This window comes from Meleagris gallopavo, chromosome 5 (genome assembly GCF_905368555.1).
Source record: "Meleagris gallopavo chromosome 5, MGAL_WU_HG_1.1, whole genome shotgun sequence".
NCBI lineage: Eukaryota > Metazoa > Chordata > Aves > Galliformes > Phasianidae > Meleagris > Meleagris gallopavo.
Window position 1 is genome coordinate 46,389,937 of NC_139408.1, and position 24,872 is coordinate 46,414,808.

Consider the following 24,872-nt stretch of genomic DNA (forward strand, 5'->3'; position numbering starts at 1 on the left):
ATTACAGCAAAGGATGATGAGAAACCCATACAATGTTTTGATAGTTTGGTCAATACCTGCTTTTTCTGAAATCCAGTAAAAAAATTAATAGTATGTAGTGGTCATTCAAGAAAAGTTGTGGGCACTATGAATTTGATTAACTCCTGAAGAATCTCCAGCTATAGCAGTATTAAAGGAAATGCACTCAAACTGGCTAAACAAAAGCCCAAACCTTAGTGTACGAAAGCATAATATATGAAAAGTCTCTGCTCTAAGAAAAAGAAACAGAATTTGTGTATCATATATGTAACTTCTGTTTAAAACTGAACAGATTTTTCTGGTCAAACAGAGAAAAATCAGAGGTCTAGGCTTCTCTCTTCATGGGAGAAAGTTTTCTGGACCAACTTTAGATGGGATAACATGAATTACTTTAGGTCTCTATGGTCTTGTTCTCAAGACTGTTTTCAGAATGTCATTCTGAAGATCAGCTTTTCTCTGTAGTTCTGATAATTTTGTTTTGGAACAAGAGCACTAAATCATATTAAATTAAAAAGGGATTAGTGTGTAGAATTTGAATATTTATTAAATATCTCATTTTATTTTCCATTACTGGCATCTTAAAGTGTTTTTATGACCCCAGTAGTCTGATATTAACTAGGAAGGATGGTCCTTTGACTGAAACACTGTCACAGAATCACAGAAGGTGACTGGAAGAGACCTATGGAAATTATCTAGTCCAACCTTTCCACCACAGCAGATTCCACAGGAAAGTGTCTGGGGGGTTTTGAACATCTCCAGAGAACTCCACAACCTCTCTGGGCAGCTTGTTCCAGTGTTCTGCCACCATCAAAGTAAAGAAATTCTTTCTCATGTTCAGATGGAATATCTTGTGTTCCAGTTTGTGCCCATTGCCTCTTGTCCTGTTGCTGCACACCATGGAAAAGAGCCTGGCCCCATCCAGTTGATATCCATCCTTCTGCGTAAGTGTTGGTAAGGTCCTATCTCAGCCTTCTCCAGGCACATGTGGTAGTATCTTCCACTATTTCTGAGCAATCTTTTTGGCGCAGTAAGATTTAACAGCCACTCAGAATAGCTCAGATCCTTAAATTTCTGCAGGATCCCTAGTCTAGATTTCTATTATTCCTAATTTAGCCTAAGCTTTCAAAGGACTCTTCTCTTTACTGTTATGCTGAACATACTATGTAATGATAGCTTTTGGTTTAAGCAGTATGCACTAAGATTGCACCATGTGGAGATGGTGGTGTGTCCTTTTATTTTCTGCCTCATCTTGTGTCCCCTGTTGGGAATGCCTCCAAGCATTGTTCTGTGCCTGTTTCCAGCTACACAGCTTGGCAGACCAGGTGTGGGAGTGCATGAATTTGTAGCCAAAGAACATCAGGTGACAAACAAGTCAGCCCCACTGGGTAAATCAGCACTTGGTCATTAGATTCAAATGCAAGAAATGGGGACAAGTTGGGAAAACAGAGCAGATCCACACTGGTGCGATGTGCGCACGGGGTCATGAATGAATCCCTCTGTTACAGAGGACCAGAGAGATGGCTGCCAAGGGTTGCTCTGTGCTGCTGCGCTGCTTGATCCTCACCAGCAACTGTCCCACACCGGCTTCTGTCCACACTGGCACCGCCGCGCGGCATCAGCCTGACAGAGCCCTTCTCCCGACTTGTCTCAGCTTGAAACTCTTGACAAAATGCCCATCTCAGGGCCGCGACCCAGCAATCTCACGGACTACACCTCCCAGCATGCTCCGCGCCCCAGGAGGGGCGGGCCGGGCGAGAGGCATCATCCAATGGGAGCGAGCGATACTGGGATGTGAGCGCCGGGGCGGGCGGGCCGCTGGAGAACCGCGGGCAGTGCGGGAATTTCGGACGGCGCGGGAGGAGCGGCGGCTGGGCCCGGAGGAGGTACTGGGAGCGGCGGCTGCTTCTGGGGGTGCTGCGTTTTCTTCTTCTTTTTACTTCCTTTTTTTTTTTTTAGGCTACGAGATCTGCGGCGCCTTTCCGCTTCGCTTTCGGCCTTGCCTTCCGTCCTCCGCCGTTGTGGCAGGCTGCGGCCGGACTCTCCCGTTCCTTCTCTGGGGAGTTCGCGCAGTGCCGGCACTCCGCTGTTCCTCCCGGGGGAGCCTGCCCGGGCCGGCAGGGCGAGGTGAGCGGAGGCTTCCAGCTCCCGCAGCTTCCCCGTGGTTTGTGCTGCTCCCACCTTCGGCGGCAGGGCCTAAATGGCTTTCCTTCACGTTTGTTTTTTAGTGCAGAGGTGAGGGAGGACTAAAAGTGTCGCCGGCAGCTCCGTCACCTGCAGGAAGATCCCTGCGTGGTCGACGCACAAAGCACTGCCGTGGCTGCGAAGCAGTCCTGAGTTTATGCTTTCAGTAAGCATACGAGGGCCGCTCCGAAAGTAATGCCTCCTATTTTATTACGTTGGTCTGTGACGTCAGAGGCGGATGTCGGTGGCACGGCAGCAGTAGTTGAGCCTTCCCACCAACGTGCCGTTCCATTTTGTAGCCGTGTGACAGACGGCAGCAGGGGACGGTCTGACAAAATAACGTGGAAGTGTGGATGGAGCAAAGGTGTGTCACTGTATGCCTCCACGTGGAAAAAATGGCACATTCACTGATGTTTGCTGAAACCAAACAGCGGGTGAGAGCGCAGCAAGGCGGTGGGTAGTGCGTATTTCAGCAATGGGTCACCTCCACCGGTGCAAATTGGTAGCGGCGTGACATACAGGCTCTTGTTCATCGCTGACGAAAATGCTTGGCTCATGGTGGTGACTGCTGAAAAGCAGGCTTTTGGAGTGAGCTTCTGCTCTTTTGACTGAGTGGTATTTGTGCTCTTCATGCCTGTTGAAGTTTCCGTGGAACTGAATAGGAGGCATTACTTTCAGAGTTACCTACGTAGTATTGCTCTTACATACAAACCTCCAAGTCACTAATCATCAGTTTTAGGTTCAGGGTAGTTGTGTAACAACTGGACCAAGCTGGTTCTGGCACTGGTTTTGGTTTTCATTTCCTATGTCTTGCCCTTTGCATTTCTTTTTGAGATGCCCTTGCAATCTCATGCAAATAGCAGACATGTCTAACTTGATTGTCTTCTTCAATTTTCAGCTTGTGCTTAAGGCTTTTTTTTTTTTTTTTTCAAATTATTTCATAGTGATACATAGTCTTTTTGTCTCATTAACAATAATATAAAAAGTTTTGTGAGACTTCCTGTAGTCAAAAGACTGGTGCCTTCTTTGTGGAGATAATTTATCTCCTTAGTTCTTGAGGATAATCCTTCAGTTAGGTTGTCTGTTTCCTTTTTTGCAGGCAGACCTAGATGTCTTGCCATGATTGATGAGCATTATTAATACCACTTACGTTAAAGATGTTGCTGGAATTGCCTGTTCATGAAGAGGAGCACAGGTCACCAGCATGTCTTCTCACTGCTGGGAGTGAAAATGGGCCCTGTTTAGATCAACAACAATAAAAAAGACAATTTCTAGAGAGTAAAAGGAATATCATGAAGAAACCAGTCTGAATTGCCACACAGCAGAAGTACATCCTTCAAAATAAACCTGATTTATGTAAATTACAAAGTTTCATTGCGAATGGACGCTGACACAAATTGAGAAGTGGCTATTTGTGTTTCTTCTAAGAGTTTAATTATATCTAGAGTTGCAGCTGCTGCAGACAACATTTATAAAGATAACAGTACTAATAGCACTGCTGGTGCAAAATTGTCTGCGTATCTCAAGCACAGTTTATTTTTTTTTTCTTCCAAGATGCTTCTTTAGGGAGGAGAAGAAGAAATAGCCTTTGTGTTACTGAGAATCTTTCAGCAAGAACTTAGGCAAATAGACTTCTGTTGTTTACATTTGTTGGAAGTCAGGTTTTTGTCTGGAACATAGTGTAACCACATAAAATGCTGCAATTTATAGTCACACACGTTGTTCTTATCAGATACCTTAGCTAAGTGGGATCCTATCTATTTGATGCTTGTCTGATAGTGTAGTGCTTGACATCTACGGCAACCTTTTCAGAGAATTCAGATGGTAGCAGGCACGAATGAACTGAGCTTCACAATGCCTGTTAAATAGAAAATATTTCCATTTACTGATGGAGAAGAGTAATTGAGATGCAGGAAAGGTAAAGGTAATTTTTTAAAATGTAATTTTAAAGATGATTCTAGGGAAGAGTAGATGACTGTATTCCAGCTGTTGAAAGTACAGGTGAGCTGAAAAATACGTAGAATGGCAGAATTTGTAGTACAGTTTCAGAATCTGTTTTTTATTTTTATTTTTGCTATCAATTTTGTTTTTGTTTTCTATTTCAGTGTAGAAAGATTTTGCAGTCCAAAGGTCTTTCAGGTTTCAATCAATGGAGTGTCTTTGAGTTGATTTATCCATTGAAATATTTAAGCAATGACCACACATTTATTTGGATAACAGCTTTTTTTTTTTTTTTTTTTTTTGTAAAGGAGTGCTTGCATATCTTGTGGATGCTGCCCATTGAAAGCGATCAGTGTTTGGCACCTCTGGCCTACTGATAGTTTGACCAACTTGTAAGTAGGCACGCTGCCATCCTAACAGATGGATATGAATATAGAGAGCCAAGAACCATGTATGTGTATCTAGTTATTTGTTAAGGGCAGAGATCCCAGCTGGGGATGCTCAAACTTATGTCCATTTTCAATTTTTGTTTTTATGGGTAAAGGGAAGTCATTGTTATTTTTTTTTTTTAAACTAAATTCCTTCAGGCTTATAATTATTGACTGTACTGAATGACAACAATAACCAAAGAGAAATGCCAGCTCCTTCGTTAATACCTTTGTAAACCTATTTCAAGTAAACTTAATTCTCTTTAAAGGGAATCCACTATCAACAGAATCACTGTGAAAGTCAAGGATACTAAATGTATCAATACTTTAGTTTGACTGGCTTGCTAGCGTTACTGGAGAAGATGCTGTGAATTTTGCTTTTACTGTACAGTTGTCTGTCCAGCATTCAGGCAACCTAATTCCATCTATCCAAGTCTCTTGGAAATTATTTGCAGTAACTCGGGTCATGTTGCAGTCTTTCCACTCTTCTTTATGTCCTCTTCATTCTCTCAAATTGTTATCTTGAGACCTGTTATCTCGCTTGATATGGTGTTTTTGTACCCTCTAGAATATGACAGTGATCAGAATCTTCATGTGTGTCTGAGTCCATTGGGTAACTGCTGATTTTTGCACTTCTTTTCCTTACCTGTGTTAGTCCAAGGGTTCCAAACTTTTTTTATTTTCCCCTTACCTCTTTTAATGACTTCAGTCAGTGCTTTCTGATAATATCTTTTCCTTCCTGATCTGGATGTCCTGAGAAACTGCTTGCCTTGTAGGCCAGTATTAATACATTGCCATTCCTACCTCTGTTTCTTTTGGTGCTTTGACTGCATCACTGCTTTCCCATTTTCCTGGTCTTAGCTGAACTTGCATTTGATGCTTGGAAGTCTCATTTTTCTTCTGTAGAATAGCTGGAGGAAGAATCTTTGTCTAAGACATTATGGTATATATCCCATTGAAAATGGAGGGGAAAAAAAAAGAGACAAGAGGATAGGGGTAAAATTATAAGCAAAGTTAGTCCTAAATTTTAAGCGTAGAATGTCAAAGTTGTTTCTTGACTATAGGGGAACAATGTTACTGTATTCAAATAAATTGAAATATGGGAAAGTGATGCTGATTTAAACATCCTATGATGAGGAAGCAAATGCAGTGTAGGTATCAGTAAACACCAAAAACATCTCTTTCTGTGGTGTGGGTGTTTCATAATACTGCTTTGTTGCAGTTAACTCGTTTCATCCATGTAGGTATTCAGGGGTGGCTCTATGATAGAAAATTCTTGGATTAAGAAGGACCCTGAAAAAGCAATACATTTCTTTGGTCTAATCATTTGCCTTTTCACTTCATTCCTATGTTGAATGGCTACAGTACCTGCAGACTTAAGCAGCATTTCGGGAAATTTGAGAGCTAATCTTGTATTCAACATGAGAAAACTTGGCTTGGGCTGTTCTCTTTGGATGTTAGATGGTGGACATTATTTAGGGAAGGAAAATTCCTGAAGGTATTAATAAGTGAGAAAAGGACCTTTTAGAGGGTAGAATGCTTTCAGAACAGCTGCTACAGTTATGTGATTTTTCTTTTTATTATTATTTGGAAAACTAAAAGAAGTTCTTTAGGACTACAAGAAAAAAGTTCAATAGAACTAAAAGAAGAAAACTGATGTTAAGAAATGCATTTGGATTAAGGTTGTTGTATTGATTACCTAAATTAATGAGGAAAATTAATTACATAGACTTTTCTATCCAGAAGTTTCCTGAATTGTGTATTAATATTCCTTCCTGCTTTCATAAGCAGAATAAAATGAAAATCCCAACAGTCGGAGCTACACCTTTACCTTTTATGAAATAACTTGGGCTCTTTGCACAGCTTTCATTTTCATCGGGTAGTGGGAAAGGTTATGTCTTTGTAAAAACAAATTAAAGTACTTTCAAGTAAATAGAGCTTGTGCACACCTTACCTTGTTGTACCATGCATTCAGCACATTTTTTTACTGACTCAAAAGCTGGCTTTGTGAAAGAGCCCAAACATGCATTTACTCATAGTGAGGTCTGTTTTGCTTTGTTTTTGTTGGTTCCAATGAGCTGTTACGTTACTTCTAGAAATGCTGCTTGTCTGGAACCTGAGGTTGGAAAGTTGCAACAACATGAATTTTATATCTGTAGTCTACAGACATGTAATTAGGTGTAGCTTTTTGGTGATCTATTAAGTACTGTCCTGTGGATAAGCAGACACCCTCCTGTTGCTTGCAGTTATGTAGGAGAATAAAATAATTAAGTTTGAATTTTTTTCTGATATTTTCATTCAGGTAGAAGGAATCTCTGAGAAATGTAGGTATTACTGGTTTGTTTGCTATGGTGTAAATGTTAATACCTGTCCCTGCTATTACTGAAAACTTGGACTATCTGACATTTCTTTGCTAAGCAAATTAAACTCCTGGAAAACTGATGAGCTTTGTTTCATTAGTTTACTTTTTTTCTAAGCTCAGAATTACAATCAGTTGTGATCAATTTAGTATAACAGATTTTGAGATTTTTCTACTGTGTATTATACAGTCTTCTAATAGTTTTCTCATGTGAATATTTTTGCGTTCAGATTTATTTTTTTCTGAAGCCGAGAGAAATTTGCTGTTTTTGTTCAGAATTCATGCAAATAAAAATACTGTATTTCTTTTAAAGTATCTTCGTGGCAACAAATTAAACAATCTATGTAGAAAGCTATCAGAAACGAAAGCAAGCATAAAGCACTGTCATGCAAAATAACATGAAAATAATTCTTGTCAGCACATAATCCTTGCTTTTCTCTATTTTTCTTTCCCTTCGTTCCTCTTCCCTCTCTGCAGTGAAGATGCCATATATTAAGAAGACAGCTGGAAAAAAGGCCCCTGCAAAAAGGAAGCTTGCTGAAGTGTTTGCTCTGGGGGAGGTTCTAACGGACACATCAAGGAAAGAATGGAAATTAGGTGTTCCTATAGGGCAAGGAGGCTTTGGACGCCTATACCTTGGTAAGTCTGTTGATCTTTGGTATTAAAGTGAGATGTTTATCCTTGTTCAGAACAACGAATAATTGTCCCTAAGTTAGAAACCCAGAGTATCTTCAACTTACATTTTTGGCTGGAACCATGGCTTAGTTCATGTTCTTGGAGAAAAACTGACAGGAGTGGGGAAACGGTCATTGTAAACACTGAGCTTTAAGGGATTCCAGTGGTAATTTTTTTTTTTTCCTTTTTTTTTAGCTGTGAAAAGATAGTTGAATATTTAAGTAAAGTTTTGGTCAGACTGGAAGAAGGGATACTTATGTGAGTGTACTTATCTCGTGAACTGAAACCTCCGAAGCACATTCTGTGGAGGCTACTGATAGCAATTTGGCTATTTTTGACTTCTGTGTTGATACTGACTTCTTCACTGCATTGTAAGCTTCTGATGCGAGTCATATACTTTGTCGTGTACTCAATGTTCAGAACAGATTGTAGTATTGGACCTTAAAGCATCAGAACACCCTGTTTTACAATGTCGTCTATTGAATTCAGTGTAAACTTTAGATGAGAGTGTTTTATAATTAGTATGTCTGTGTTTTGAACAAATGAGTAGAATTCTCAAGGATAACTCAGGGAATCAAAAAACCTTGTTTTGCTCTTAGTCATTTTCTGTACAATTGTGAAGGGATAAAATGTAATTCACAGAATCACAGAATGGCCAGGGTTGGAAGGGACTTCAGGAATCATGAATCTCCAACCCCCTGCCACATGCAGGGCCACCAACCTCCCCATTTAATGCTAGACCAGGCTGCCCAGAGCCCCATCCAGTCTAGCCTTGAACACCTCCAGGGATGGGGCATCCACAACCTCTCTGGGCAGCCTGTTCCAGCACCTCACCACTTCTCTGTAAAGGACTTAAAGATCCATTAACAATCTTTTTCCTAAGCGTTTTTCCTCTTTATGATCAGATTGCTCTCAATTCATACTAATTTAAAACAAGGTACTTATTATTACTTTTCTTAGCGTCTAGTTGAACAAAATGTAGTTTAAGTGGATGAAGAGAAAACAAGACTAGTAGGTTTTTTTTTTTTTTTTGTCAAAGAAACCTTCTACTTACTTAGCCCTGCTCATTGAGCTACTAAATTCACAGAGACTGGAGTTACAGCTCACTCAAGTTATGTAATTCCTTGTATTAAGAATGCCTGCACTGTTCAGGCCAAAGCCTGCAAAGTATTTGCTTAATTATGAGTTGCACGAAACTGTGCTCTTGATTCCTTCTGTGTTTGGTACTTGCCTAACTTAATGTCTTTTATACTTCTTTAATGGATGAAAAACTTACCATGAGCCAGCAGTGAGCTCTTGCAGCTCGGAAGGCAAATAGTATCCTGGACTCCATCAGATGAGGGGTGGCCAGCAGGGACAGGGAGGTGATTGTCCCTCTCTACTCTGTTCTTGTGGGGCCCCACCTGAAGTACTGTGTCCAGGTCTGGAGCTCCCAGTACAAGAAAGACAGGGAGATGTAGGAGAGGGTCCAGAGGAGGGCCACGAAGACGATCAGGGGACTGGAGCACCTCCCCTACAAAGACAGGCTGAGGGAGCTGGGCTTGTTCAGCCTAGAGAAAAGAAGGCTGCAGAGTGACTTCATTGCAGCCTTTCAATACCTAAAGGGAGCCCACAAACAGGAGGGGAATCAACTCTTTGAAAGGGTTGGTAACTGCAGGACAAGGGGAAATGGTTTTAAGTTAAGGGTGGGGAGATTTAGGTTGGATGTCAATGGGAAGCTCTTTATAGAGAGTGGTGAGGTGCTGGAACAGGCTGCCCAGAGAGGTTGTGGATGCCCCATCCCTGGAGGTGTTCAAGGCCAGATTGGATGGGGCTCTGGGCAACCTGATCTAGTATTAAATGGGGTGGTTGGTGGTCCTGCATGTGGCAGGGGGGTTGGAGATTTCATGATCCTTGAGGTCCCTTCCAACCCTGGCCATTCTGTGATTCTTTCTCCTTTTGTGGCAGCTATCAACAGCTTTGTGCCCACAGTCACTTTTGGATAGGTAACATGACAAAAAAAAGTAGAGACAATGTTTTTTTAATCTTTATGCCCTTGACTCTGTTTTCATCACAGTCCTAGGAAATGAAGGAAGTGGTATTGACTGGGAAAAAGTTTTTAAATAATAGATGAAGAAAGCCTCTATTTAGTAAACTGCCTTTTCTCAAATAGAAGGGAGTATGGACCATGTCCATGCAAAGTAGTCTTGCCATATATAGTAGTTCTCTTGCCAGAGTCTAAGGTAGTGATACATGCTTATGTCAGTACTTAATTGCTCAGTCATTTCTTCCTGCATAGCAAATAAGTAGATGTTTTGTGACAGCTTCCTCTCCTATTATTAATATACGCTTTCTTTTTAACAGCTGATGTTAATTCTTCAAAGTCGGTTGGCAGTGATGCACCTTATGTTGTGAAAGTGGTAAGAGAGCATTTGAATCTTTACTTCACAAATTGAAAATGTTTCAGAATAACATGTAATTTAAAACATCTTCTCACTAAAAATAATACAGTTTCGCAGTGTGTTGTTGAAATGTGCTGTGTTTAAGTCTAAACCAGAACTGTGGTGATACAGAGGAATTCTGAGATACAGAATTCTTGTGTATAGGAGCTGAACAGTGGAATATCAGCAGAGTTTAATAGTTCATGAAATGGGTCAGATTCTGTTTTGTCTGCTGCTTATTGTGAATAGCACCCCCCCACCCCCACCCAAAAAAAAAACAACAAAAAAAAACCTGGATAGCTTTTGGACAATTTCTGTGATTCAACAATGAGTCTGTGTGAACTGTTGCTCACTGGATGTTGGTAAGCTGACAGATGGCTCGGGAGTGGAAACAGCAAATTGTTTCCACAAAAGTTGATTCCCAGTGTCCCCACAGATATATAGTCGTTTAAACATCTTATGATAAAACACATACGTATTCTATTTTCCAGTGAATTAAAATGTATGGAGGCATAGTTTTTTTTTAACCTAGCAGTTAGATAGAGGAAACAGCAACGTTGGCTGGTAGCTCATGTTTTAATCCTCTGAAGTAAATCAGCAGGTCCTTTTTATTAGATAAAATATTCTTTTGTTTTAATATTAAGCTAACAAAAGATTTGTTTAACTTCATTTAACTATAATGCTGTATTCCTAAGGTAAATGCGTAAATTATTTTTTTTCTTGAATTTTGCTGGATTATTTTGTATAGATCCTGCTGTTATAAAATAATAGTTGTAAAATGAATGTAAAAAGATGAAAAAGGAATATGGGAATGGCCATAAAGAATGGTCTGGATCTACTGTCTCAGTAGTTTTCGGCCCTATGATGAAAGTAGGTATCAGAAAACTCTACAAGAACTTCTCTGTGAAGTTTGTTTTGCAGCACGGTTCAGAAGTGTGGCAGTTTCATCTGAAATGCTTTACTGTGATAGCTTGCCACTTATACAAAGACGTTAATATTCCTAACTTTTTCCCCCCAGAATTAAAATAAGGGGCAAATTAAAAATAATTACATTTTAGTTATTATTTGCCTTTAATCTTGATATTCATGTAAGTTGTCTACAGAGAAATTGTAGGGTACTTGGCACCCCAAGACACTGTTGGTGTTGACTCTCTTTCTGAAATGTTGCCTCTTATTTAAAGAAGAAAAAAAAAAAAAGCACTGCATACAGTGCAAATGTCAAACTACAGTGCATTCAGTATCTCAAGGAGGGCTACAAATATGGTGAAAGGTCTAGAGGATGTATGAGGAGCAGCTGAGGACCTTTGCTGTGTTCAGCCCAGAGCAGAGGAGCTGAGGGGAGGCCTCATGGTGGCCTACAGCTCTTCATAGGGAGCAGAGGGGCAGCACTGAGCTCTGCTCTGCATGACAGCAACATGGAGCTGGATCAGGGCAGAGCTTGATGTGGGTTAGGGAAGGGTGGTTCCCAAAAGGGTGGTTGGGCACTGGAAGCTCTTGGACTGTTGTATGGTGGTGTCCTGGCTTCTATGTGTCCAGCCTGCTCTGTCGAAGCAATGAGCATCTGTTCCACTCCAAGGAGCAGACACCCAAGTTATCATCAATGGTTTGCATCTGAGGGGCAGTGGCTCCAAACACCAGGCTCATGCTGAGTTTCGACAGTTGAAACTGATGAAGTAGAAAACCAGTTTGACTTGCTTGTAAAATCATTGGAGATATGTTATTTTACGTTGTGCATCATTTCTGACACCTTCTTTCCCCAAAGTTCATCTGTTCTTCTTCCTTCTGCTCTGGGCTCTGATAATAAGAGGAGTTCTGAAAACTTTTGGTTTGATTTTATGCTAGATGCACTTTGTTGCAGCCATTTGTAAATACCCCCATTTCTAATCTCCCTGTTGACCACTCGCTTTTAATTTGTGTTTTATAATTTTGTGTTGATGGCAATAAAGAGTAGCCCAGTTTTGTGCTGCCCTAACAAATGACCCATAACATATTATGCCTCTACAGTGTAGTATAATGTGACTATGGATAAGGGTCCATTTTCTAATGCCTGGGTGATTCCTAGTTGATCCAAAGCAGAGTGGTTAACAGCTTTGAACAATTATTAGTGTTTAACAAAATATGTGCTTCTGTAATAATGTTCTTCAAATTAAGCTATTAAAGCTGGATGGAAATTGGCTTAGTCTTTGACATATCCTCATAGTATTGATGTCTGAGCAGTACAAAATGAATTATAGCTTTTATTTAAAAAGAAATGCTTTTTAAACATGTGGACCTTTCAGATGTCATTGTTCAGGAGTGGATGCAGAGTTTAATAACACTCAATTAAATGGCTGACTTACAGAGATTGGAATTCTTAAAATACTACCTGAAGGAATTTGTTGAGTTTTGACTTGTTCTCTGTAATCTCTTCCATTATATCTTTTCTAATTAGAGCTTAATTTCAGTTCTGCAAGTGGTGTGTTTAGAATGACTGGACATAACTTGTAGAAATTTGTGTTTGAAGTTTTTCTGATCTTAGTGTGTTGTAAGATAAGTAGTATGGCAGACAGTGGATATCATGTGAGTTTTTTTAATACACATTTGTTTCCTTTATATAGAATTTGTGATGTTACAGGAAACAGTATAATAGTCAACATAAATGTCCGTTTTGTGATTAAATAATTTCCTCAAGTATGACAAGATTCCATATTTTTAACATTTACTCTGACTGGAGAATTTTTTTTCAGCAGACACGAGATTTGATGATTTATTTAAAGATAACGTTTAAGAATTGTTAACACCTACAGGTTTTCAGTGAATTTTACTAACAATAGCATTCTTCAAACATAAGTAAATCAAATCAAAAACGTATGTAGACTTTATGTTCTCATTTAGAGTATTAATAGAATATGCTATGTGGAAACAAGTGAATAGGTCAGGTAACATTCATCCAATATAACCACAATAAAAGAATTCAAATGTTAAACCCTTCTCCATGATATATAAACTACTTATAATTGATATGTATCCATAGTAGATAAGTAAGTGGAAGCTGTTATGCATACTCCAGAGTTTCTGTGCGTACATCAATAGGTTGTATTGTTTTTTTTTTTTTTTTCTGGTTCATGGCTCAGGTCTAAAGCTTGGTTACAGTAGGAGGGGCCAGAAGATGGTTGTCTTGGTTCTGCTGTTTGTCAGGGCGATGCTGCTGCAGAAAGTGAGGTGAAGATAGGCTTTTTAACTATGTCCAAGTCTAGGACTCGTGCCTAAGCTTGATATTTGGTCTCACTGTGACTGGTTTTCTTACTCTACCTGTAAACCAGTAAATCAGATGCATGTTAAGGGCCTTGTTCATCAGTGTGTTTGATCTCTTTGCATTACTTTCTAAATGTTAGACAGCAGTAAAACTTTAGTCGCTGTGGTATAGTCTGACATTTAACAGTTTTCTGGATTGCTGCATCTTTATTTTAATAAAATAAGAGTGTAATAGTAATTACATTGTTAACCATTTGAGATCAATGTTGTATATCTTGAAAAATTTGTTGTGTGATTGTAGACTTTCTGGTTGTCGGTGGTGGTAATCAGATATTTTTTTTTTTTTTTTTTTTTTTAATGTTTGATATTTCAAAATGGATGTTTTCACTGTGAAGGAATGAGTTTGGGCATAGGAATAACCAGTCTAACATAAGTTGCTGAAGCTTATCTCAGAATCAGTCACTGAAGTGCAAGAATTGAAGTCATTTTTCTGCTTTTTCTTCACTAACTTCTGAAAATGTACAGTTAAGGTACTTAGATACCTGCAATTCTTGTAGCATTTTAAAGTTTTGGTGTTTTCTGACCAGTTTTGCTCTTGCACTTCACGTGTAATATTTAGCTACCTACTATAGCCTATTCAAAGAAGATTAAACTCAAATTCATTGCATAAGTGTCTACCTTGCATTTAAGCTAAGTCAAAATAAGTATAGATCTTCAGTTAGAGAGAACTCATGAAATCTTATGTAACTTTTACCTTGATCAGCTAAGATATGAAAGGCACAAAATACCTCATGTTCAGCAAGAACTTAACTTTTGTTGAGGTTTTTTTTCCCCAGTCATTTTGGATGTTATTTAAGCTCACTAATGACTATTGCAGCTGTGGCAATCCAACTTTAATTTGGGAAATCTGAGATAATAAATGTTGCTTAATGTTTTTTCCTGAACTGTTACTGCCAATTACTGGTAATATTTCTATATGTTTCAGTTGTTATTTTTTTATTCTTCCTTGTTATGGGAAAGAATTTTTTGATACCTTTACTGTTAAGCAATTTGTAATAAAAATAACTTTCTAGAGCCAATCTTACTTTATTAAAAAAAATCATTCTATTGAATTCATTATTTATATGCTTTTAGAGGGTGAAGATACTTTTTTTTTTTTAGCTCTTAGTGCTAATGCCTAATAATTACAGCAGTTTTTAACTAATTTTAAATTGTCTTAAAGGAACCCAGCCAGAATGGACCTCTTTTTACTGAGTTAAAGTTCTACATGCGAGCTGCTAAGCCAGATGAAAGTAAGCAGTCTATTAAAATGTTTTTAATGAACAACAAGCACTTAGGAAAATGGAGTGTACAGGACTAATGTTGATCTTCAAAACAATCTTTTTAGATAATTTTCAAAATTATTTTTAAATGATTAAAAACGTATAGGCATACAATCTCCAGGCATATAGTAAATGCATATAGTAAAACTAGAGGGTCTGGTAATGCATTCGTTGTAATGGTATCAATGGCATTGTCTAAATTGAAACCTTAGTTGTATCTCTGTCCCTATAAATGATGCATCGTTCATTTTCCAGTACAACTGGCATAGTAGTTTCCATAAAATAAGCAGCTCACATGTATACAGAAACTGTAAGTGATGAGTACACTCCTTCTATGTAAACTCTTCTGATGCAAATTCATGAACTTACTTTTATTTGTATTTTCAGTTCAGAAGTGGACTAAGTCCCATAAACTGAAATATTTAGGTGTACCAAGATATTGGGGTTCTGGCTTGCATGAAAAAAGTGGAAACAGGTGACTATATCTTTTGTTGGCATATACGAGGATTTATTTTATCAACACCCACCATCTGTTTTAAGCTAATTTGGTTTAAGATGTATTTTTCACTTATCTTAGTATTGTTCACTTCTAAAAATCCGTAACAGGGTATGTGTAAGGAATAGATGAGTAGATACACAAATGAATAAGAAACAGCATAAAGTATATCTTAGTTTTCATTTGTCTCAAATATTGCTGGAAACAGGCTACATATATGTTTATGTGAATTAGAAACTGTTCATATGTGAATTAAAATAAATACAATTTTATTTTGTATATCCATGATTACTATGACTAAAATTCCTCAGGAATAATTTTTAGCATTCTTTGTCACAACAAATATTTATTATTTGGTATTGAATGATCTCCCACTTTATAAAACCTGGCTTCCTACTGGACTTTCCTTTTATTGCTATGCCACAAAGGTTTACTAGTTCTTTGGCAGTATGTTAGGCTTTATCTTATGTAAAAATTACATGAATTTTGAAAGACAAAAGTAAATATAATAATGTATTTTTGGAGCAAATTTTTGATTATATTCACAGTTGAGTATCCAAAGCTCTTTTGTGACTGTGAGCTCTTACATTAACCACTTTGGCTGTAGTGAGTAATGTCAGGACATCTTTGGCAAGTGAGACTTATTTTTCGTAGTAGGCCAAAAGGAAGGTGGTAATAGATTTCAAGAAACTAACTCTTTAAAGTAACAATATTAAATCACTTGGTCATTTAGAAAGCAAAAAAAAAATTATTTCTGTAACTACTTGGTGCTTGGTTTTACCTATCATGAGCTGCAATATTTTCCTGTCTGACTGTGGTATCGTGTAACCAGGCAGGCAGAAGAACACTGTTCTTTTAAATGGGCAGACGTGACTAGCTCATGCAGAAAAGCTACTAGTTGATATATCACTGTATAAAAGAAATAAAAAGATGTATTTCCTATAAACGTGCTTTCTTTGAACCTGCAGCTTATCTTCTGAGATGTTTTCATTCAGTCATTTCTACAATTAACACATAGATAAAATACTTTACAAAGAACAACTCATTAACTTTGCTGTTTTTTTCCCTTGCACTTAGCTATCGGTTTATGATAATGGATCGTTTTGGAAGAGATCTTCAGAAGGTGTATGAAGAGAATGCAAAGCGATTTGCTCATAAAACTGTACTTCAATTAGGCTTGAGAATAGTAAGTTTGAATTTTTTTTTTTTTTTTTTCAATCTGGCTTTCTTGTGTAGCTCGTTCAGTTAAATCACATTTTTGTGCTGAGTACAGGTCCTCTGCTGGGTGGAGCAGGGTACTGCATTTATATTCTTTTTGTTTTGTTAGCTTGATATCCTGGAATACATCCACGAGCATGAATATGTGCATGGAGACATCAAGGCCTCAAACCTTCTTCAGAGTTACAAGAACCCTAATCAGGTATTTCTGATGCATTTTATTCCTCATGTTTTAAACCTTCTGTTTGACAACACATGGCAGTGCTTTGAACCGGTGAAATCTAGCAGAAGCTCATTTTTAAGAATGTATGTAGTAACATTATTTCTGCTTGACATTTATATCTAGTTAATATTCTACGATTTTTTAATGCAGTTTGCTGGACAGTTATCAAATTGACTATTTGCCCTAAATAATAATCTAGAGAAGCTCTCAAGATTAAAAAAAAATTGACTCTCAAATAGGTATTTGCAGGTGGAAGCTTAAAATTATATAGCACACCAGTAAATTATGTTTGCCTGTCTGCATTGTTACTTTGTTCCTTTGTTCAAGAAATCCATCAGATAAGTGTTCTGTTAGTTGGAAAAATTGGTCTTTAAAGTGTTGATTGTTCCACTTGATTTACAGAAGTCTCATTTTCCTGCGTTTTTAACTTTCTTCACTGTTCAAAAAATGTGTATTAGAATTTCAGAGTTGTGTGTATCTTCTTGCCCAAATTTTAACTCAGGTAATAAATAAAATGATATCAGTTCTCCTAAAGTCGCTGATGTCAGTGAGGGATAATGTGAGAGGTATATAGTAGTCAGTGTTGTTTAGATAGGGACAACTGACTTAAAAGGAGGTAGGACAGTAAGTGAGAGAGACAGAATAACTCTGAACACTGAGATTTGGTAGAGTTTTTTTGTTTGATGAAATGAAATGAAACTTGTTGCTTATAACTGACTGTTTTGCTGTACTTTTCATTGGCAAGAAATGCTCTTTAGATCAAACTGCAGTAGGAAAAAAAGAACTTGACGTTTAAAATCATATGTAGTGATCTCAATAAAATGAGGATCACTTAAGAATACTCTCTTTTTTCATTTTAAGTCTTTTTAAGAACTGAGAATAGTTGGGATTTAATTTATTATTTGCGTATTTTTGTATTTATAATTCTTTAACCTTGGAATTCTTTGTGGAAATTACTAGGTGTATTTGGTGGATTATGGGCTTGCCTACCGATACTGTCCTGAAGGAGTTCACAAAGCATACAAGGAAGATCCTAAAAGGTGTCATGATGGTACTATTGAGTATACCAGTATAGATGCACACAAGGGTGTGGGTAAGGATATAAGACTTTCTTCTCGGTGATAAACGCTTGTGCATCCTCTTAAAAATAAATACTTAAGTCTTTGCTGCATTGTTTTTAAATGACCAGTTTTCTGAAGCTGTTAAAAATTCTCTGTGGGCTATATGAACATACTCCTTTTGCTAAGCTTACTGACTTTTGTTTTGAAGGTAGTTTTCTCTTGTTTTAAATGCAGCTTTCTTAAGCAGATTCCCTTAATTTATGAGGTCAGTTAAGATATTTAGTGTACTGCTTTTTATTAACTAGGAAGAAATGGAATAGTGGTTATGAGATCTTGATAGACAGACTGGTCCTGTTTTCAGGAGAGAAATCCTTTATGAGTGTGAACACTGCTCCTTTGTATTTGATAGAGATGCACAGTATTCTTCACAGATTAATTTTTAGATGATGTTTTAACAAAGCTCTTTTATTTTGGATATTAATAATTGTGCCTATAGTCATTGAAAATCAGAAGACAAGAATTTAAAAAATGTTGACTATTGAAACAACATTTGTGTGAATATATCTTGTTATTTCTAGTGGATATCAATTTTATTTTCTTTATTCTTATTTTTTAATTAGCATCAAAGTCTTGCAAAAATGTCAGGTTTTGAAAATTACTTCAGTATTAACTGTTCTGTGCTTGAAACCAAACATGTACAAAATGACTTGAATTGCTTATTTATCCTTTTAAAGTGTAATTTGTATCCAGTATATAAGGTGTTCTTGTTTTGATGAGACTTAAGGATCCAGTATCTTTCTGTCCTATATTTGGTTTTCAGGCCGCATAAAGTATTTCAGCACTATTATAGAGAGGGAAGTAACAACTGTTTTGAACAGATAGTCAGTTACTTTAGTAGCTTGCTCAATTTTTTTCCACAATCTGAGTACTTAAAAACTTCCCAAATTGGGATAACTGCAGCATGTCATATCCTTCACTAGAAGAAGGAGGTTGATAGAGGACTTGAAAATGAATTTATCCTTCCAGATGCAGGAGCAATATTTTTTTTTCTTTCCTTACTTTCACACTTAAAATAAATAACAGATACAGTAGCATTATACTGTTAGCAGTGGCTTTCTATTGTCTTAATGGATATACAAACTTTAACTCGTTCAACTCTGCATGATTTTTTTTTTTTAGCTACCTTTACAGATTACAGATCTTTTTTTAATCTGTGTGTATCTATTTAGCACCATCGAGACGTGGGGATCTGGAGATCCTAGGTTACTGTATGGTTCATTGGCTTAGCGGCCATCTACCATGGGAGGATAATTTGAAAGATCCAAATTTTGTCAGAGACTCGAAGATCAGGTGAGAAATTGCCTTTTTTTTTTTTTTTTTTTTTTTCCCTCTTTTGAGATCAAAAATAGAAATCAAAATGTTTTAGCGTAGAAATGCTTTGTGCTTTTGGAATATTCCCTTTAGGTCAGTATGCTGTCTTGTATATGCCTCAATTTCTCTTTGTTGCACACAATGCATCCTTGATTTATAGTAAAACTTTATTTGTACCTGTTATGCTGTTATTTTTTTGCAAGTAAGCAAGATGCTTACTTATACCCCAGTACTGTTGTTTTAGAATACAACCATGGTAATAGCATAAAGCACTCTTATCAGTATGCAGGTGACCGTTAATTATGCTTTAGAAAAAAAGAACTGAAGCATGAGGTATGAGTAGCCTTAATGGCATCATACATCGAAGTTAGTGGCAGAAATGAGACCTAAAAATGGATCTTTGACATCTTTGAGCATCACTCCAGCTACAGGACTAAGTGTTGGTTGTTTTTTTTTTTTTTTTTTGCCTTTCTCCCTCACTCTTTTCATTAGTTTTTCACTTCCCACACTAATCTTCCACTCAAACTTCCCATATAAAGAAGGTTGACCCAGCACAGCAGTTTCTGTCCTATAAAGAAGTATTTGGTACTTGGCTTTCTTGCCCAATTTTCATACTTTTTTCTTCCATCAATGTTAGCAATGTTTATTTTTTGTCTTCCTCTGCAGTTCTGCCCCCCTTTTCATTATTGCTTTGGCCCAGAATCTGCTTTGAATAATATAGCTAGAGAAATAGTCCTCCAGCAAGAGGAGATAAGGGCACTGGTATGTGAGATTTTGAAGTGGAACAGCGCTTTTCCAGCAGTCTTCTACTTGCTGACATTTATAAGAATTCAAACTGGTGAACAAAAACTTGCCATATTTCTGGTAGCCTTTGTGGCACTCATTAAGTTCTCAAGCCTGCACTCCTGAAAATGGCTATACTAAATCTGACCAAAGATTTATGTACTAGTGTTGCCCGTCTCTGACAGTGGACCAAGCAACATAATTATAAAGAGTGTCAGTACGCTTTAAGTTTTGAAACTTGAAAGAAATAATAGTTTTGAATAATTTCTTTTTTCAGATGTAGAGATAATATTTCAGAGTTGATGGACAAATGTTTTCCTGGGAAAAATAAACCAGGTAAGAGGAGCTATTTTAAATTTCAGTGCTTATTTTTTTTCTAAAACGTGTTGTAATAAAGTCATAATGAGTTTATAAATAACATCTTTAAGTAAGCAGCATAATTAATGCATGTGTAACCTCTCATACTTCATGTTAGAAATACAGAAACATACAGAAATTAACCAGGAGTACCATTTCTTTAGATGAAATAAGGAAATATATGGAAAAGGTGAAGCAACTGAGCTATGAAGAGAAACCTGTGTATGCACATTTCCGAGAAATACTTCTGCAAGGACTCAAGTCCATTGGACAAAAAGATGATGGAGTACTTGACTTCGGCTTGTCAGAAAACGGAGACGTGCAAATGAACCCTGTACAAAAGGTTTTTGTTTTCTTAAGAATTTGACAGCTTTTAATGCATCTTGTGAGCTAAATGGAAAAACTAGTAATATTGGAAGTAGGTGTCATTACTGCATCGAGTAGGAAATAAGTGAGATGTTTATTTAAGTTATACTCATTTCTCTGACTTAACTACACTAATTGTTATGAAAAATTAATCCAGAATGATGTTTGTAGGTGTACTTTCATATTAGATAATGGACAAGGATAACTTCTGCTCTACCACGTTGCCCTGATCTTGAACACCTCTTCTCTGATGAATCTATTTCAGTGCCTCATAGTAAATCTACTCTCTTTGAGTTTAAAATCATTGCTTATATCACTGCATGCCATTCTAAAAAGTTTCTCTGTTATTCTTGTAAGCCCATTTAAGTATGAGGGCTGCTCTGAAAGTAATGCCTCCTATGTTATTGTGTTGGCCCATGGCATTAGGGGCGGATGTTGGTGGTTTGACAGTAGAGGTTGAACCTTCCCACCAGTATTCCGTTACATTTTGTTGCCGTGTGACAGATGGCAGCAGAGGGGCAGTCTGACATAATGGCATCTGGCATGGAAGCACGTATGAAGCAACGGTGCATAATTGAATTCCTCCATGCGGAAAAAATTGCACCTATTGACATACATCGACGCTTGCTGAACGTTTATGGAGACCAAACAGTGGATGTGAGCACAGTGAGGCGGTGGGTGGTGCGTTTCAGCAGTGGTGACAATGACCTGAAAGACAAGCCACGTTCCGGACGGCCATGCACAGCTGTCACACCAAGAAATGAAGAGCGTCTCAATCAGCTCATCCACTCAAATCTGGGGATTACAACCAGAGAACTCTGTACGGAGCTGAATATTGGCTTCAGTGCATTGGAAACGATGGTATGTAGCTGAGAATTTGCTCTATCAAACAGTGTTAATTGTGCTCTATGTAATTGTAGTTTCAGTGGAAATAAATAGGAGGCATTACTTTCAGAACAAGCTGTTTAATAGCTGCATTAAGGTCTCTCTGCAGCCTTCTTCAGGCTAGAGAAAAGAAAATCAAAGCTCTTTCAGCATCTATTCATAGGAGATGTGCTCCAGACTTCTAATCATCGTCCTAGCTCTCCTCTGGGCCTGCTCCCAGCAGCACTGCGTCATTTTTGAGCTGGAGGCCCAAGAGCTGAACGTATTGTTCCAAGTGGGGTCTAAAAATGGCAGAGGGTGAGAATCACTTCCCTTGACCTGCCAGACCTTCTGTTTTTTTTTTGTTTTGTTTTGTTTTGTTTTGTTTTTGTTTTTTGGTTGTAGCCCAGGATACACTTGGCTTTCCAGCCTACAGATGTGTGCTGTTAGTCAGTTTTTCATCCACCGGAATCCCCAAGTCCTTTTCCTCAAGGCTGCTCTCAATTTATTCATCCCTCAGTCTGTGTTCATGGCTAGGATTACTCTGACCAGGCTGCAGCACCCATGTGCACTTTGCCTTGTTGAACTTCCTGATAGTAGCTTTCTTTCCAAGACTAGTTCAAAGTTTGTTTTTAAATACGGTTTCTTATGCCCCTTGATACTGATGCTTACATATTGAAGTCACAACGATGTAATGTTATTTATGAACCCAAATTATAATGGTAGCCTGGGAGTATTTTGTTTCTCGTATTTAAAAAGCCTTTAAACTCCAGGTTTGGACTTAAATTTGAGTGCAGTGTAAAAGCTTTTTAGAATTCGACTTCCATAAGATATAAAATGATTTTTAATAAGGATAAAAAAAGGGCAAGCAGTTGAATAATAAATATCCTGTACTTCAAACTGTATTTATGACCTAACTGCATATCTTAAAAAGTAGACATTTCATTGGTTTCTCTAGTATGAACCAGGGAGTTGAGAATTATAATACAGGATAATATTAAGAGAGCTGCTGTGAAAATAATGCCTCCTATTTTATTATATTGGCCCATGATGCCAGAGAGAGATGGTGGTGGTATGGTAGTACAGGTTGAACCTTCCCACTAGTATTCCATTACATTTTGTTGCCATGTGACAGATGGCAGCAGAGTGGCAGTCTGTCAAAATGGAGTCTGATGTAGAAGTATGAAGCAAAAGTGTGGAATTGAATTCCTTCATGCAGAAAAAATGGAATCCGCTGACATTCACTGATACTTGCTGAACATTTCTGGAGACCAAACAGCAGCTGTGAGTGCAGTGAGGCAGTGGCTGGTGCATTTCAACAGTGGTGGCAGTGATGTGGAAGCCAAGCTGCATTCTGGATGGCCATGCAGCTTTTACATCATGAAATGAAGAGCATCTCAATCAGCTCATCTACACAAATCAGCTAATATTGGTGATTATATTGAAAAACAGTGCTTTGTAGCCAAGAATTTGCTCTGTCAAGTAGTGTTGTTGTGCTCTGTGTATCTGTAGTTTCCATGAAAATAAATAGGAGGCATTACTTTCGGAGCAACCTAAATACAAAATTTCTGCCCGTTTACCGTTGTGACTGGGGAAGAAAATGTTGCTGGTTCTTGGTTTTCTAAGGATATATCTCCAGATTTTCTTTCTTCATTTTTGCCCAGTGAACTGCCCAGTTTCCTCTGGCCGAAATTCTGTGGCTTTTGTCTCATTTTCTACAGAATTAAGTGTAAAGATCTGTCCAAAAGGAGAGTTTATTAGTATAAATTCTTTTTTGTTTGTGGTTCGACATGACTTCAGTGTTTTGGAAAAGCAAACAAACAAAAAAAAACCCAAACCTGTTTAATGGTTGACTGGGTTATTTGCTGAATAAGTTGGCTTGCTGCAGAGTCAACATCTGTGACCTTTAATGTCCATGTCAAGCAGAGATGGCTGGTGAACGTTTCCATTGGAATAAAACTACCCAAGTCTTATTTCTGTAACCTGTATCAGTCAAGACCAAAGTGTATAGTAATAGTTTTCCATGGGTTCTTTTGCACTAGCATTGGTTAGTGTTTTTACACTTGGACCTCTTTCTGTACTTCCTCCCCCCCACCTTTCCCTCACAAAAAAATCTGTGCTAGTTGAGAGATAGCTGAACTACAGAATTGCTGAACAGTTAGGTAGACAGAGGAAAAAAAGGAAGAACATAATATACTAATTAAAAATATTTGGTTTTTTAGTAGTGACAAGAAGCTTATCTTGACTTTTTGAAAGATGAGCACTCTCTATGATCCAAAGTGTTAGAAGCTGCTTTTTACCATTGATTAGTACCATGTTGCCTCAGAAAACCAGTATCTTTCACCACGTTCTGAATTTCTTTTGGCATGATTGAAGTCTAATTTGGAAAAGAAAAATGGAGTCTGGCTCCCACCTTTGAGAAGATGTTGACCTGTAGCATAGAGTGTTTGTGACGTTTTTGGCTGTACCAATCATTCAGTTTTGCTAAGTCTTAAAACAACTATTCTTCAATTCCTTTAGGGCAGTCTATTGTATGCTGTCTTGAAAGTGTCATTTGGTGTTCTGAAACTTTGGTATTTCCTGACTAGAAGAGAATTTCTAGCTTCCATCTAATTGTTAGGATGTAGGATTCTCTTGTGTATTCGGCTTATGTAAGTAATTGAGCCATGATGTGCATTGTTCATTGCATATAAGCATGGAATCTCGTTCTCCAGCACTGGTATCTGGCGAAAATGCACAGATGCCTGCTATGTTAAAGGTTAACATTTTGTCTTCAGTGTCATGACTCCAGTGACTCAGGTTGTCCCAGATGTTTAAGTAAATGAAACGCAGTCCACAGTTTTCCTGGAGGACTTTTTTTTTTTTTTTTTTTAAATACATGCATGTTGGTTTGTGTGTGTGGTATTTTGCAATAGTTCTAGCTGAAAAGAAAACTTGCAATCCTGTGTATTGAAGGAAGTATCTGTAACTCTGTACTAAATTATTCAGGGCAAGGACCACATGTTACTTTTGTTTAGTACTGGAGAGTTGCTGGGAAATACTGGCAACCAATTGGAAAATGTGGTTTTTAATTTAATGATGGGCCTCAGATACACAGGTGTAGCTATTGTTAGATGAATGCAGCCTGATTTCTATTACTATGTAATTCACCTGCATCAAGATTAAGAAACCATTTTTATTAAATAAGCTTGGAAACAAGATAAATGTATTTTGCTTTTGTGTGGCATATATTGGATATCTGTTTTTCTGATGAGCATTTAAAATGTTTTCTAGTACAATTGCAAGGAAGGTATTATCTCTCATATAAAAGCAGTACAGCACTGAAATAGTCTTCCTTAATTTTGGTCAGAATGAACAAAAGTGTCTGTGTTTATTCCTGCCTAATGCATCACAAATCTGCTGACATGCTAACCTTGGAGTCTTGGCTGGCGGTAATCAGGCCTGTGCACCGGCAGGAAAGATGTACCTAATGCACTCCATCAGTGCAGTTTGCATATGGAAGTTCTCACAGGGGAGCTGCCCTGTGCCAGCTGAGGGTTACCTGCCCACTGCAGT

The 24,872-nt window shown here is 37.8% G+C and overlaps 1 protein-coding gene across 8 annotated transcripts in view; it reads left to right on the forward strand.

Moving 5' to 3' along the window:
- Positions 1–1,782: 1,782 nt before the first annotated feature.
- VRK1 (VRK serine/threonine kinase 1) overlaps positions 1,783–24,872 on the forward strand; it is a 33,551-nt gene continuing 10,461 nt past the window's right edge. Inside the window, exons 1-13 of one of the 8 annotated variants that reach the window (XM_085225579.1) lie at positions 1,795–1,901; positions 4,449–4,532; positions 7,405–7,566; positions 9,946–10,001; positions 14,479–14,548; positions 14,966–15,053; positions 16,152–16,260; positions 16,402–16,494; positions 17,476–17,608; positions 18,806–18,926; positions 20,008–20,066; positions 20,252–20,430; positions 20,958–21,314. In XM_085225579.1, the coding sequence (XP_085081705.1) occupies positions 7,410–7,566; positions 9,946–10,001; positions 14,479–14,548; positions 14,966–15,053; positions 16,152–16,260; positions 16,402–16,494; positions 17,476–17,608; positions 18,806–18,926; positions 20,008–20,066; positions 20,252–20,430; positions 20,958–21,314 (1,422 nt within the window). In that variant the 5' untranslated portion in view covers positions 1,795–1,901; positions 4,449–4,532; positions 7,405–7,409. The other 7 variants (XM_085225585.1, XM_085225581.1, XM_085225582.1 and 4 more) reach the window with 7 other exon arrangements.